General features: G+C 47.1%; 1 protein-coding gene across 4 annotated transcripts in view; it reads right to left on the bottom strand.

Annotated features, from left to right (window-relative positions):
* LOC140457003 (pyruvate carboxylase, mitochondrial-like) overlaps nt 1-16,975 on the bottom strand; it is a 1,063,875-nt gene that overhangs the window by 977,348 nt on the left and 69,552 nt on the right. For all 4 annotated transcript variants that reach the window (XM_072550900.1, XM_072550899.1, XM_072550901.1 and 1 more), the window contains 3 exons: nt 15,396-15,541; nt 5,740-5,857; nt 4,044-4,195 (listed from right to left, as the gene is read on the bottom strand). In XM_072550900.1, the coding sequence (XP_072407001.1) occupies nt 4,044-4,195; nt 5,740-5,857; nt 15,396-15,541 (416 nt within the window). The remainder of the gene's footprint in view (nt 1-4,043; nt 4,196-5,739; nt 5,858-15,395; nt 15,542-16,975) is intronic.

Genomic DNA, 16,975 nt, shown 5'->3' with positions numbered 1-16,975 from the left:
AAGGCGGATAAATTCCCAGGACCTGATCAGGTGTACCCTAGAACTCTGTGGGAAGTTAGAGAAGTGATTGCTGGGCCTCTTGCTGAGATATTTGTATCATCGATAGTCACAGGTGAGGTGCCGGAAGACTGGAGGTTGGCAAACGTGGTGCCTCTGTTTAAGAAAGGCAGTAAGGACAAGCCAGGGAACTATAGACCGGTGAGCCTGACCTCAGTGGTGGGCAAGTTGTTGGAGGGAATCCTGAGGGACAGGATGTATATGTATTAGGAAAGGCAAGGACTGATTAGGGATAGCCAACATGGCTTTGTGCATGGGAAATCATGTCTCACAAACTTGATTGAGTTTTTTTGAAGAAGTAACAAAGAGGATTGATAAGGGCAGAGGGTTGATGTGATCTATATTGACTTCAGTAAGGTGTTCGACAAGGTTCCCCATGGGAGACTGATTAGCAAGGTTAGATCTCACGGAATACAGGGAGAATTCGCCATTTAGATACAGAACTGGCTCAAAGGCAGAAGACAGACTGTGGTGGTGGAGGGTTGTTTTTCAGACTGGAGGCCTGTGACCAGTGGAGTGCCACAAGGATCGGTGCTGGGTCCTCTACTCTTTGTCATTTACATAAATGATTTGGATGCGAGCATAAGAGGTACAGTGAGTAAGTTTGCAGATGACACCAAAATTGGAGGTGTAGTGGACAGCGAAGAGGGTTACCTCGGATTACAACAGGATCTTGACCAGATGGGCCAATGGGCTGAGAAGTGGCAGATGGAGTTTAATTCAGATAAACGCAAGGTGCTGCATTTTGGGAAAGCAAATTTTAGCAGGAGTTATATACTTAATGGTAAGGTCCTAGAAGTGTTGCTGAACAAACAGACCTTGGAGTGCAGGTTTATAGCTCCTTGAAAGTGGAGTTTCAGGTAGATAGGATAGTGAAGGAGGTGTTTGGTATGATTTCCTTTATTGGTCAGAGTACTGAGTACAGGAGTTGGGAGGTCATGTTACGACTGTACAGGACATTGGTTAGGCCACTGTTGGAATACTGCGTCCAATTCTGGTCTCCTTCCTATCAGAAAGATGTTGTGAAACTTGAAAGGGTTCAGAAAAGATTTAGAAGGATGTTGCCAGGGTTGGAGGGTTTGAGATATAGGGAGAGGCTGAACAGGCTGGGGCTGTTTTCCCTGGAGCGTCGGAGGCTGAGGGGTGACCTCATAGAGGTTTACAAAATTATGAGGGGCATAGATAGGATAAATAGACAAAGTCTTTTCCCTGGGGTCGGGGAGTCCAGAACTAGAGGGCATAGGTTTAGGGTGAGAGGGGAAAGATATAAAAGAGACCTTCGGGGCAACTTTTTCACACAGAGGGTGGTACGCGTATGGAATGAGCTGCCAGAGGAAGTGGTGGAGGCTGGTACAATTGCAACATTTAAAAGGCATCTGGATGGGTATATGAATAGGAGGGGTTTGGAGGGATATGGGCCGGGTGCTGGCAGGTGAGTCTAGATTGGGTTGGGATATCTAGTCGGCATAGACGGGTTGGACCAGGCTGTACATCTCTATGACTCTATGACCTGTTTCCCTAGTGGAATGAGCTGCCAGAGGAAATGGTGGAGACTGTGTACAATTACAGCATTTAAAAGGCATCTGGATGGGTATATGTATAGGAAGGGCTTAGAGTGATATGGGCCAAATGCTCGCAAATGGGACTTGATTAATTTAGGCTATCTGGTCAGAATAGACTGAAGGATCTGCTTCCGTGCTGTACAACTCTGACTCTTTTTAACCCTTCAGGGCCTGACAGGTGTAATTTTACAGGCCAAGCCCTCTGCTGAAGGCCAGTGCTGAGGACAGCCTGGTCCACACTGCAGAACTTTAATAACTGTTCAGAGATTGAAAGAATTGGCAATAGCTCTTCATAAAATAAACTGTTTTCTGAGGTAACAGGAGCCAGAATTAACAGCAAAACAGCAATTAGCCATGCTTGGGTAAAGGAATCAAAGGCTACATAAACTAATTGTTTTAACAACTGCTTGATAACTGGCTGCCTTATGCCCCAAGGACAAATGATTGTCCCGCAGAAGAACTTAAGCAGGGCAGATTGTGTTTCGAGCAGACAGCTGACACCGAATGAAACAAGGAAGAGAGATGCTATTCCCAACAAGAAGGCACAGCTACAGACAAAAGGATTCCAGAAGAGTAACTCAATGCGTTGGATCAATGGATCTAAAGGATCATCAATACTCTCACATCACCAACTTCAGAGAGAAAATCCTGTAAGGATTCAACTTTTGGATTGTTTGGCAGCAGAACTGTACACAAGGACTGAACGCTGGACATCCAGAGACAGAAGTTGCTCATTAGAATCATGGTTAAACTCCACCATCAATTGGACAATAGTGAAGTTGGGTCATGAGGCTTGCTTACTTGAAGAGTCTTATTTTAGTTGCTACATGCGATAAAATGTAAGTCACCGTTTCAGGATTTGATTGTCTGTGCGATTTCTTAATGAGTAGCGGAATTAAAAGGTACCTTGTGGCAACTGACACACAACACCAATAGTGTTCCATCATCAGTTACTAAGAAGCAATGGGTTTCACTTCTTCCAGACTCCTCCCATTCAGTCCTCACTTGAATGGCCTCCACTTTGACCATGAACACTTTGCTAATGCAGTTCCAGCCCAGTACCCAGCCCTCCACATCAGAGCTTCAACACTTTTTATCTAATCAGCATGTGAAGTGAGATAACTCCCATACATTCAAGGTTTGGCACACGTATGGCAAGAAAGTCTTGCATTTCTATCGCATGTTAGCATGCCCCACAGTGATTTACAGCTATTGAGGGTCCCTGTGGTGTTAACCAACTGCTGCACAGCAGGTTCCCAAACACAACGATGAGACACTGACCAGATAATCTCTTTCAGATGCCGATCAAGGGATACATATTGACTGTGAGGGAGCACATTCCTGCTCTTCTTCAACAGAGTGGCAAGTGACCTATATATCTGAGGGAGCAGACAAGGCTTCCATTCATGAACTCATGGAAATGATAGCACAGTGCAGCACTCCCTTAGCACAACACACAAGGCCACAGAGTGGGGCTCAGTCCCAACTCAGAGACAAGAGAGCGAGCAACTGAGTCGCAACTAACAACGAGGATGCAGCATGTCTCCTGTGTGAAGTTTGGGGGGTTTTTTTCCCTTCATAATTCTTTCACGAGAGCATTGCTGCGACTGATCACTCACCCCTTGTCCCTAACTGCTTTCCGGTTGGCATATGAGCAATCTCCTGAAATCAGAGGCTGGCAACTTTGGGGAAAGGTGTGCAGTGCGCAAAACGGGAATCAACTACCCGTCATTCGGACACTCAGCGGAGTCAATAAAGCAGAAGTGGATCGAGCTGATATCTTTATTTCACAGAATTGCCAAAAACTCAAATGGCACCCCCCCCACCCCCGTTTCAAGACTACCCAAATTTCCTTTTGTTCACTCATGGGCATCAGTGGCTACACCAGCGTTTCTTGCATGTTATGAGCTTTCTGCATGTTATGTGATCTTAAATTTGCTCACATCCCAATTATACCTGTTATAAATTCCCTTCACCATTTAGCGTTTTCATGAAATTCACAGAATAAACTCGGAGAGCAGTTAAGACACAAGCACATTCCTGTGGGTCTGGAGTCCCATATAGGCCAGCCCAGATAAGGATGGCAGTTTCCTTCCCTAAAGGACACACGTGAACCGGATGGGATTTTCCAACAATTGGCAATGGATTCATGGCCATCGTTAGACTTTTAATTCCACAGTTTTTCTGGAATTCGATTCCCACCAGTTGCCACAGTGGGATTGAAGCCAGATTCCCAGAATGTTACCTGAGAGCCCAGCAATAATGCCACTAGGTCATCGCCTTGTCAGTCAAACCCGCGATCGCAATGCACTTGACGGGGCTGCAGGCAGTGACTGACGCTTGCTATCCCCTGCCAACACCCCTCCACCCGCTCACTTAACCAAAGCACCGAGATGTGAGGATGTTCAATCGAGCAGCCCTTACCCGCTTGGCCAGCTTGACAGCGTCGGAGGTGAGCCGGTCTCGGAGATGCTGGTCCAGGTGGGCAGCGGGAGCAATCTCTACAACCTTCTGGTGACGCCGCTGGATGGAGCAGTCTCTCTCATACAGGTGGATCACATTGCCATATTTATCACCTGAAAGAACAGACACAGCTTCAGCGGCTGGGGGAGCCTAACGTTTAGTCTCACTCATCGGAAGGAGAAAGGCAGCCCATCTCTTGCTGCCACTCGCGGCTGCAGCGACAGGACCGTGATAGCACAGCCCCACTTTCCTGATTGGGTACAAACCCAAGGAGATCTACAGACATTGTCCAGAACAAAGCAACCCTGAGCCCCCCTCCCCCTCTGGTCCCATTTGCCAGCATTTGGCCCATATCCCTCCAATTCCTTCCTATTCATATATACCCACCCAGTTGTCTTCTTAAATATTGTAATTGTACCAGCGTCCACCACTTTCTCTGGCAGCCTGTTCCATACACACACCACCCTCTGTTTGAAAAAGTTGCCCCTCAGATCTCTCTCAAATCCTTTCCCTCTCACCTTAAACCTATGCCCTCTAGTTTTGAACTCCCCTACTCTGGGAAATAGGATTTGTCTACTTATCCTAACCATGCCCCTCACAACTTTATAAGCCTCTAGAAGGTCACCCCTCGGCCTCCGACACTCCAGGGGAAAAAAGCCCCAGCCTATTCAGCCTCTCCCTATAGCTGAAATCCTCCAACCCTGGCAACATCCTTGTAAATCTTTTCTGAACCCTTTCAAGTTTCACAACAGTTTTCCCATAGTAGGGAGACCAGAATTGAATGCAGTATTCTAAAAGTGGCCTGATCAATGTCCTGTACAGCCACAACATGATCTCCCTTCTCCTGTCCTCAATGCACTGACCAGTGAAGGCAAGCATACCAAATGCCTTCTTCACCACCCTGTCGACCTGTGACTCCACATTGGAGGAACTATGCATCTAGCACCGAGGTCTCTGTTTGGCAACATCTTTAATATTTTGCCTACATTAGAGGGCAACTGACCTTTGGGGATGTGGGATCACTATCAGGTAGACAGCAAGCAGCACGGGGGCTATTCCATAATCTTGCTTGATACTAGTCTGAACGTTGACATCATCTGGTTCAGACCCCATCCCAACGCAACTCATTGGTCATCATGTCACCTTGAAGCGGTTGCAAGATTGCGACAAAGTCTCGACAGATTAAAAGGCATTGACAAAGGAACCATGGGGGAAATGAAAAGATTCCTTTTCACACTGAAAACGATTGCAATGTGGAGCAGGTTCAGTGAAGGACATGGGTAGACACTGACAAGGGAAAGTTTGGCAGGGGCTGGGGAACAAGTGGAGGCAGAACTAGATTAAATGGACAGCTCTTTCAGCGAGCGATGAAAGTGAAACCGACACAGTGTGGTGGTGACCAACAAAAAAGACAGAAGCTCCACAGGTCTGGCAGTATCTGTGAAGAGATGAGTGGAACCACTGGCAAGCAGCACTGTATTAAACAGGAGTTAACTAGCAACAACATAGATTGGGGTGCAAAGTTCAAAACATGGAGTTATCCTGCTGAGAGCTCACTGACTGGAAATGCAAACTGCTCCTCTCTTCACAGATGCTGCTGCCTGCCCTGCTGAATGTTCCTGGCGTTTGCTGTGCTTTTCTCCAATGGCAGACTTACCAAGTATCTGGACCTCGATGTGCCTGGGCCTCTCAATGAACCGCTCGATGAACAGGGCTCCATTACCAAAGGCGGACAGCGCTTCAGAGAAAGCTCGCTGGTAGTTCTCCTCCAACTCCTGCAGAGAGCAGCATTGACAGGAAATTTACAGCTCGCACACATTACAACAGTTTAACCCAACCATGTTGGGTCACACCCACACCTTTCCCCAGTTCCGCCACATCCTTTCCCTTCCCCCGTGGGCGGCACGGTGACACAGTGGTTGCCTCACAGCGCCAGAGACCCAGGTTCAATTCCCGGCGACTGACTGTGTGGAGTTTGCACATTCTCTCAGTGTCTGCGTGGGTTTCCTCCCACAGTCCAAAAATGTGCAGGTCAGGTGAATTGGCCATGCTAAATTGCCCTTAGTGTTAGGTGCAGGGATAAATGTAGGGGAATGGGTCTGGGTGGGTTGCGCTTCGGCGGATCGGTGTGGACTTAGAACATAGAACATAGAACATTACAGCGCAGTACAGGCCCTTCAGCCCTCGATGTTGCGCCGATCAAAGCCCACCTAACCTACACTAACCCACTATCCTCCATATACCTATCCAATGCCCGCTTAAATACCCATAAAGAGGGAGAGTCCACTACTGCTACTGGCAGGGCATTCCATGAACTTACGACTCGCTGAGTGAAGAACCTACCCCTAACATCAGTCCTATATCTACCCCCCCTTAATTTAAAGCTATGCCCCCTTGTAATAGCTGACTCCATACGTGGAAAAAGGTTCTCACTGTCAACCCTATCTAACCCCCTAATCATCTTGTACACCTCTATCAAATCACCCCTAAACCTTCTTTTCTCCAATGAAAACAACCCCAAGTGCCTCAGCCTTTCCTCATAGGATTTTCCTACCATACCAGGCAACATCCTGGTAAACTTCCTCTGCACCCGTTCCAGTGCCTCCACATCCTTCCTATAGTATGGCGACCAAAACTGCACACAATATTCCAGATGCGGCCGCACCAGAGTCTTATACAACTGCAGCATGACCTCAGGACTCCGGAACTCAATTCCTCTACCAATAAAAGCCAGTACGCCATATGCCTTCTTCACTGCACTATTTACCTGGGTGGCAACTTTCAGAGATCTGTGTACATGGACACCAAGATCCCTCTGCTCTTCCACACTACCAAGTAGTCTACCATTAGCCCAGTAATCCATCTTTTTATTACTCTTACCAAAGTGAATCACTTCACACTTAGCTACATTGAACTCCATTTGCCACCTTTCTGCCCAGCTCTGCAGCTTCTCTATATCCCGCTGTAACCTGCCATATCCTTCCTCACTGTCTACAACTCCTCCGACTTTCGTATCATCCGCAAACTTGCTCACCCAACCTTCTAACCCTTCCTCCAGGTCATTTATAAAAATGACAAACAGCAATGGTCCCAAAACAGATCCTTGCGGAACACCGCTAGTGACGGCACTCCAAGATGAACCTTTGCCATCAACTACTACCCTCTGTCTTCTTCCAGCCAGCCAATTCCTAACTCAAACCTCCAACTCATCCTCAATGCCATATCTCTGTATTTTCTGCAGTAGCCTACCATGGGGGACCTTATCAAACGCCTTACTAAAATCCATATATACCACATCTACCGCTTTCCCCTCATCTACCTCCTTAGTCACCTTCTCAAAGAATTCAATAAGGTTTGTGAGGCACGACCTGCCCTTCACAAAACCATGCTGACTATCCTTGATCACATCATTCTTATCCAGATGTGCATAAATCCTATCCCTTACAATTCTCTCTAAGACTTTGCCCACAACAGAAGTGAGACTCACTGGCCTATAGTTACTAGGATTATCCCTACTCCCCTTCTTGAACAAGGGAACCACGTTTGCTAGCCTCCAGTCCTCTGGCACTACTCCTGTCGACAAAGAGGACACAAAAATCAAGGCCAATGGCTCTGCAATCTCCTCCCTTGCTTCCCAGAGAATCCTAGGATAAATGCCATCAGGCCCAGGGGACTTATCTATTTTCACCCTTGCCAGAATTTCCAACACCTCTTCTCTACATATCTCAAAGCCATCCATTCTACTTATTCGTGCCTCAGTATTCATATCGACAACAATGTCCTGTTCCTGAGTGAATACTGACGAAAAGTATTCATTCAGTGCCTCCCCAATCTCTTCAGCCTCCACACGCAACTTCCCATTACTATCCTTGATTGGACCTATTCCTTCCCTAGTCATTCTTTTATTCCTAACATACCTATAGAAAGCCTTAGGGTTTTCCCTAATCCTACCAACTAAGGACCTTTCATGTCCCCTCCTTGCTGCTCTTAGCTCTCTCTTCAGGTCCTTCCGGGCTACCTTATAACTCTCAATTGCCCCTATTGAACCTTCACGCCTCATCTTTACAAAGGCCGCCCTCTTCCATTTAACAAGGGATTCCAACTCCTTATTAAACCACGGCTCCCTCACACGACCCTTTCCTCCCTGCCTGATAGGTACGTACTTATCAAGGACACTCAATAGTTGCTCCTTGAACAAGTTCCACATATCAATTACGCTCTTGCCTTGGAATCTACTTTTCCAATCCACACATCCTAAGTCATGCCTCAACGCATCATAATTTCCCTGCCCCCAGCTATAACTCTTGCCCTGTAGTACACACTTATCCCTCTCCATCACTAGAGTAAAAATCACCGAATTGTGGTCACTGTCCCCAAAGTGCTCACCTACCTCTAGTTCTAATACCTGGCCTGGTTCGTTACCCAGAACCAAATCCAGTATGGCCTCACCTCTTGTTGGCTTATCTAGATATTGTGTCAGGAAACTCTCCTGCACACATTGCACAAACACTGACCCATCTAACGAACTTGAGCTATAGCTTTCCCAATCAATATCAGGAAAGTTAAAGTCTCCCATAACAATCACCCTATTAGTGTCACTCTTCTCCTGAATCATCTTCGCAATCCTTTCTTCAACGATTCTAGGACTATTAGGAGGCCTGTAAAAGACTCCTAACAGGGTGACCTCACCTCTCCTATTCCTAACCTCAACCCAAACTACCTCAGATGGCAAATCTTCGTCCATCTTCCTTTCCACCGCTGTAATACTATCTTTGACAAGCAAAGCCACACCCCCCCCTCTTTTGCCCCCACCTCTGACCCTACTAAAACATTTAAACCCTGGAACCTGCAACAGCCAATCCTGTCCCTGATCTAGCCACGTCTCCGTAATAGCCACAACATCGAAGTCCCAGGTACCAACCCACGCTGCGAGTTCACCTACGTTATTTCGTATACTTCTGGCATTAAAGTATACACACTTCAAGCCACTCTTCTGTTTACAGGCACCCTCCTTTAAGATTGATGCCATATTCCTAACCTCCCTACACTCCAGGTCCTGCACCCTAAAGCTACAGTCTGGGTTCCCATGCCCCTGCAGAGTTAGTTTAAACCCCCCCCAAGAGCACTAGCAAACCTCCCCCCAAGGATACTGGTGCCCCTCAGGTTCAGGTGCAGACCATCCTGTTTATAGAGGTCCCACCTTCCCCAGAAAGAACCCCAGTTATCCAAGTACCGAAATCCCTCCCTCCTGCACCATCCCTGTAGCCACGCATTTAACTCTTCTCTCTCCCTATTCCTCGACTCTCTATCACGTGGCACGGGTAACAAACCAGAGACAACAACTCTGTTCGTTCTAACTCTGAGCTTCCAACCTAGCTCCCTAAAAGCCTGTCTAACATCCTCAGCCCTCCTCCTACCTATGTCATTGGTGCCAATATGGACCACGACTTCAGGCTGCTCCCCATCCCCTTGTTGGGCCGAAGGGCCTGTTTCCACACTGTAAGTAATCTCATCTAATCTAATAAACGAGGCCTGATGTTCTGGAGGACAGAAGTGAGGGCCACTGTGGCACACAGGGACCATAGAAAGGGTAGGTTGTGCTGACAAGACTGTAGGAGCTGGACAAGGTTACTGGTGCAATTACAAAGCAAGGGTGACTCGAAAAGGGACGTTTTTACTCAGCGAGTAGTTAGAGTCTGGAAATGTGACGGAGGCAGATTCAAATGATGCGTTCAAGGAGGATGTTTATTCAGATATGATGGTGTGCAGGGAAAAGGCAGAAGATTGGCACTGGGGGATAGAGCCAATGGAGGCACGATGGGCTGAATGGCCTCCTTTTGTACCATGGTGATTCTGTGACTCTGGGTCAGCCAACTTGGAAGGTTCTATTAGGGAGTGGGAGTGTTAGAAGTACATAGCTTTCAAAAGGGCCAAGTGCTACCATGGAAGTGGGAGGTGAGGACATGGGGCAAGCTATAAGTGCATTCTGCCAACATTGCAGAAGCACAGCAAACTGAATCAAATTTGTTAGGAATAACTTGCGGGAAAAATGAAGTGTCAAGGTCTCCAACCACTGCTTTTCATGTTACTGATGTGAGGACACTGTCAAATCAGTGCAGCATTTTCTGCCTCGGTTTACCTGTGCCACTCTCAGGTGAGGCCCAGCACAGAGCTGCACAGATCTGCTGCCTCGTCCCTACTGCACTGAGGCCTTGATTCTGGTTCCAGAGAGAAGGGTCTTCAGTTACAAACCATATTAGTTGGGAGCTGCTCTGCGTGGGGAAGAGAAGGACGAGAGGACCAAAAACTCAAAGGATCAAGGCAATTTAGCTCAGGAGAAACTGTGCCCATTCAGACAGAGAGATCGAGAACCAGGGGATAGTAACTGTAGGGACGCAGAAGTGAAATCAACGTTAATGGAGTAGATGTTGCATACATGGACCTTTGGAAGGCATTCGGCAAAGTGCCACAGGAGAGGCTTTTCAAATTAAAATGGAAACTCATAGAAGTAAAGCAAAAGTGACAGGAGACAGTGGGTGATGGTGGATTTTTCCAGACCAGGGGCAGGGCTGCAGTGGTGTTCCCCAAAGCTTTGGTTACAATACTTCACAAATGAATATTCACAAACAATTTAGCCTTGGATGCAGGGAGCAGCTCGTAAAGTCAGTGGATGATACCAAATTATGAAAGTACAAGATAATGTTAAGAATAGTAACAAGCTTCAGAATGACGGACAGTAGGGTTAGATTAGATTAGATTCCCTACAGTTTGGAAACAGGCCCTTCAGCCCAACAAGTCCACTCCAACCCTCCAAAGAGTAACCCACCCAGACCGATTCCCCTTTCCTGATTTACCCTTGACTATTGCACCTAGCACTATGGGCAATTTAGCACGGCCAATTCACACAACCTGTACATCTTTGGATTATGGGAGGAAACCAGAGCACTGGGAGTGGACAAAGCAAAGTGAAGTGAGCTGAATGCTAAGACTTGTGAAATGACTCACTTTGAGAGAATGAACAGAAAAAGGTAAGATACCAAAAAAGCATAATTTTAAGCAGAGAAACCAATGTCCACGCATATAAACCCTTAAAAAATGGACATGGCAAGTTAAAGAGATGGTGAAATGAATTTACAAATTGAGGCACTCATCTAGAACTTTATAAAATCTCAGGTTTAGAGTACTGTGGACAATTCTGGGCCACACGCTTCAGGCAAGTGAGAAGGGCCTCAGAAAGAGATCAGAGGAGTTCATCAGGATGTTCCCAAGGATGAGACACCACTGTCACGAGACTGGGAAAGTTCAGTCTATTCTTCTCAAAAGATTAAGAGGTGACAGAATAGAGGTCCTCAAGAGGATTAGAGGTTTCGCTGGAGGAGAGGGAGAGAAAAACCCCTCATGGGGTTGCAGTCAATAAACAGAGTAATAGGGTCCTACAGCTCGGAGACAGGCCCCTCGCCCAAACTGGTCCATGCTGACCAAAATGTCCATCCACGCTAACCCCATTTCCCTACACTTGGTCATGTCCTTCAAAACATTTCCTATCCATGTATTTGTCCAAATGCCTTTTAAATGTTGTTAATGTACCCGCCTCAACCATTTCCGTTGGCAGCTCATTCCATCTGCGTACCACCCTCTGTGTAAAAAAGTTACCCCTCGGGTTCCCTTTTATTCTTTCCCCTCTCACCTTAAACTGATGCCCTCTCGTCCTCGATTCCCCAACCCTGGGGAAAAGACTGGGTACATTCACTCTGTCCATGCCTCTTATACACCTCTATAAAGGTCCCCCCTCAGTCTCCTACGCTCCAAAGGAAAAAGTCCTCGCTTGTCCAACCTCTCCCTATAACTCAGTCCCTCGGGTCCTGCCAACATCCTTGTAAATTCCTTCCGCACTCTTTCCAGTTTAATAACATCCTTCCTATCGCACGGGGACCAAAACTGAACACAATACTCCAAGTGTGGCCTCACCAACGTCCTGTACAACTGCAACATACCTTCCCAACTTCAGTCCTCAAGGCCCTGACTGATGGAGGCCAAAAGCCTTCCTCACTGCCCTGTCTATCTGTGACTCCACTTTCAGAGAACCATGAACCTGAACTCCAAGGTCCCTCTGTCCCACTACACTCCTTAAGGGCCTATCATTCACCATGAAACTTCAACTTTGATTTGACTTTCCAAAAATGCTAGACCTCACACTTGCCTATATTAAACTCCAACTGCCATTTCTCGGCCCACTTCCCAAGCTGTTCAGGGTCCTGCTGCCATTTCTGAAAACCTTCCTCACTGTCCACTAGGTGAGGGGTCTAAAAATCATTGGTGAAAAGTCGAGAGAGCAAATGTGGAAGGCAGAAAGGCTTTCCCGAGAGTTGCCCGGGATCAGGAGTGCCTGTGGAAAATGATTCTGAAAGATTTTCTAGGAGTAAGTTCAAATGGTGCCGGATGATGAATGATAAAGGACGTATGGACAGAGTTACAGATAAAAAGTAGGGTGGTATAAGTGGAAGGGGGCTGGGCTGGAGGTGGTCAGAACTAAAGCATGTGTTCCTTCTGAGAACCAGCACCAGTCAAAGGGCAGAATGACCTATTGCAAGCTTCCATGAGACACAGGAACTCAGTGGCAGTGAGGAGCACGCAGGGTGCGTGTAGGATTGAGGCAGGGTAACTCACTCACTACGTCTCTCAGGAAACAGCAAACACTAGTGGAGTCTAAGAAGTGTCTGCTATCTTAAGCCCTTGTCATTCTCATGGAGTAAAACAGACAGGAGCAACCCGGATACGAAACTGACTGCCAACCGGATTAGTTAAAAATCACACAGCACCAGGTTATAGTCCAACAGGTTTAACTGGAAGCAGGTTTAATATAGTCCAACAGGTTATAGTCCAACAGGTTTAACTTCAGAGCGTCGCTCCTTCATCAGGTGGTTGTGGAGTCCACAACCTGTTGGACTATAACCTGGTGTGGTGTGATTTTTAACTTTGTACAGCCCAGTCCAGCACCGGCATCTCCAAATCATACTAGATTCGTGGCAGGTGTGAGGGATTTCAAGACTAGGGTGCACATTTTTAAGGTGAGAGGAGAGAGTTTTAAAAAGGACAAGAGGGGCAATATTTTTATATGGAGGGTGGCTCATGTGTGCAATGAACTTCCTGAGGAAGTAGTGAATGTGGGAACCGTTACAACATATAAAAGTCAATTGGATAAGACCATAAATAGGAGAGGTTTGGAGGGTTATAGGCCAGGAGCAGAAAGGTGGGACGAGCTTAGTTTGGGATTATGTTCAGCATGAACTTGTTGGACCAAAGGGTCAATTTCCATGCTGTATGATTCCATGACTAATAGGAAACACAAAATAATAACTCATGACCCTTTTTCAGGCCAAAGAAAGGTTCGTTGTGAAGTTGCTAAGAGGCCAGCACTGGGATCTTTCCTCTTCCATATATAATTAACAAATTAGACCTGGCGTACATGGCACAATTTCAAAGTCTGGAGATAATACAAAACTCTGAAGCATTGTGAACAGCCATGTCGACAATGTAAAACTTTGACAGGATAAAAACAAGATGGCAGACGGGAACAATGGGGCAAGTGGCAGAGAAATATACCGATTAACCTTGGTAGGAAGGACATAGAAAAATAACATCGAATAAAGGGTACAACTCTAAAGGGAGTGCAGGAGCATAGAGATCTGCATGTAGATTTGCATAAGCCATTCAAAAAGGCAGGACAAGTTCAGAGTAGTTGACAAAGCAAACAGCATCTTAAGCTTTATCAATAGCAGCGTACAGCACGAGAAAAAGGAGCTTGCATTTGATCTTGAGTAAGATATTAGTTTGACTTCCAGTGAAGTATTGCAGCCAGCTCTGGGCTCCATACTTTAGGAACGGAGCTGAAGGCATTGGAGAGGGTGTGGAAAAGACTCACGAGAATGGGTCCAGAGATGAGTGACTTCAGTTATGAAGTCAGACTGAAGACGATCGGTCGATTTTCCTTGGAAGAGAGGAGGCTGAGAGGTGATATGATACAGGTGTTCAAAATCATGAGGAGTCCGGACAAAGTGAATCGGGACAAACGGTTCCAAGAAGTAGAGGAAGCTGATTGAAAGCAACTCCAGTCAGATCCCACCTAAAGTACTGGGAGCAGATCTGGGCACCACACCTTAGGAGGGATGTTTTGGCCCTGGAGGGAGTTCAACGTCAGTTTACAAGCATGGTGCCTAGACTTCAGTGGGTAAATTATAAGGACAGCACAGACAAATTAAGCTTTATTCTCTAGAATTTAGAAGGTTAAGGGGAAACCTAATCGAAGTCTTCAGCTTGTTAACAGGTTATGAATACAAATCTGTGCTGACCTGTCTACACAAATTCCACTTTCCAACACTTGGCCCATCGCCTTGAATCATTCAAGATATTAACAGGGAAAGACAAGGTCGATAAAGATAAACTATTTCCACTCATTCTCAAACCAGGGGCACAGTCTACGAATGAGGCCAGGCCATTCAGGAGGGATGTTACAAAGCACATCTCCGCACAGAACAGTAGTGGGGGTTTGGAGCTCTCTTCCTCAAATGGGCAGTCAATGCGAATTCAATTGTTAAATTTAATTTCTGAGATAGACAAATTTTTATTAAGCAAAGGGCATCAAGGTATATAGGCCCAAGACAGACATATAGAGTTAGGCCACAGATCAGCCACCAGCATACTGAACGCACAGCAGGTTCAAGGGGCTGAATGGCCTACTACTGTCCCTCGGTTTATACAAAAAGCAGAAGTGATACGAGAAGCCGCTTCTTCGCCTGGTTAGGGTCTAGAATGAAGGGCTGATGCCCCAAACGTCGATTCTCCTGTTCCTTGGATGCTGCCTGACCTGCTGCGCTTTTCCAGCAACACATTTGCAGCTAGGGTCTAGAATGTACCACCTGAGAGGGTGGCAGAGGCAGTTTCAAGGGAAGCATTCAGAAAGGAGTGAGACCATGACCCGAAAAGGTAGGATGCTCAAGGGTTATGAGGAGAAGGCGAGGGAGTGGCATTTTAGGTGAACCACTCCTTCACAGAGTCAGTGCAGTCACGATGGGCTGAAGAGCCTCCCTCCTCCTGCACTGCAACTTTGCTGTGATCGTGGGTGATAAGAAACCGGCGTCTGCTAGATGCCTGGATTCATTAATGCACAGGTCTGGATCGAGGGTGCACAAAGTGCAACAATGCGACACGGCATCCAGAGTCCGACAGCGCTCACTTTAAATCAAATTAATTCTCAAGGCACGGAGGAGATGCTGAACCCATAAAAGCCTTCCTTGAAGCCTCATGTCTGCTTACCTCATAGCTGCGGACCACTCGCATTCCTCTGCCACCACCTCCATAAGCAGCCTTAAAGATGATCGGGTAGCCGTAGGTGTTAGCAAATTCTTGGGCCTCTGTCAGTGATGTAATGGGCGTTGAAGTGCCCGGTACAACAGGCACACCTAAAGAATGAAAAAGGACAGTGAAATTACCCAGCTGGTCACAACATCACAAACGCGGTCCTTCCTCACAGACCACCTTTTCTGGACCTACTGCCACCCAGGTGACCAATGGCGAAACAGATCCCAAAATCCTGACCCCTAACTTTCTGGAACAGCAGCACAAGATCAGTGGCCAGCACCGCTGCCTCGCTGCGCAAGGGACATAGGCTCGGTTCCAGCAGACGACAGTCAGTGTGGAGTTTGCACATTCTCCCCGTGTCTGCGTGGGTTTCCTCCGGGTGCTCTGGTTTCCAGCAGAACGGTCCCAAACTTCTCAACTCTCTGCTCAAACTAGAATTGTCCATCCCTGCAGCAATCTGGTGAATCTCATCTTTACTCTCTCCAGTGTCAAAGTGCAGTACTCAGAACTGCATATGACACTTCATCCAGCATCTTGTAAAAGGTTAACATGACCCCCTGGCTCTGGGAGTGTATATTGAGTGCTATATCAATGTAGGTGTTTGCCAAGTAAAATATCAGTTTGAGTCACCGATCGCCAGAGGCTCTGTCAGTGTGTGAGTCAGTGTTCACAGAGTGCCATAAAGAAAAGGCAGAGTTTATCAGGAAATGAAAAAAACTAGTCCTCGGATCTTTGTCAGACTCGGGTAGAATTTCACATAGGCTCCGCCAGTATGTGTCTCTTACAGACAGCTCCAATAGTATTCGCTTCTCCTGGCATGGCTGCGGGACTTTTGCGTGGAGACACTGGCTGTTGGATGGGGACAGGGGTAACCGCAGTGTATTATCAGTGATGCACCATGGGCCAGCCCTACACTTTCACTGCACGGTAAGCTCTTTATAACTATCAACATCCCGAGGGTTATCACTCTTTACAACAGCAGGTCAGAGGTTGGCAATTCTGTCGTGCTGAAGTCACCTCCAGTCTCCTCAAAAACCCACCCACTATCTACGAGGCATAAATATGATAGAACACTCCCCACTTGCCCAGATGGGTGCAGCTCCAACAACACTCAAGAAGCACGACGTCCTCCAGAATAAAACAGCTCACTTGACTGGCACTACATCCACCACCTCCAACATCAACCCCCTGCACCATCAACCCTCAGTCGCAGCAGTGTGTACCGCCAACAGTGTGCACTGCTGCAACTCACCAAGGCTCCTGCAACAGCACCTTCCAAGCCCACGATCTGTGCCACTGAGAAGGACAAGGGCAGCAGGTGCATTGGAATACTGTCACCTGTAAGCTCCCCTCCAAGCCACGCACCAACCTGACTTGGAACTATATTGCTGGTCCCTTTACTGTCACTGGGTCAGAAGCTTGGAACTCTCACCCACGAAGTATTGTGAGTGTAGCCACAACACAAGGACTGCGGAAGTTTAAGTAGACAGTTAGCCAGCACCATCTCAGGGCAAAATAAGGACTGGGCAATCAAC

Source organism: Chiloscyllium punctatum, chromosome 31 (assembly GCF_047496795.1).
Source record: "Chiloscyllium punctatum isolate Juve2018m chromosome 31, sChiPun1.3, whole genome shotgun sequence".
Lineage (NCBI taxonomy): Eukaryota > Metazoa > Chordata > Chondrichthyes > Orectolobiformes > Hemiscylliidae > Chiloscyllium > Chiloscyllium punctatum.
Note: the sequence above shows the minus strand (reverse complement) of the source record. Positions and strands in the feature narration are given on the sequence as shown.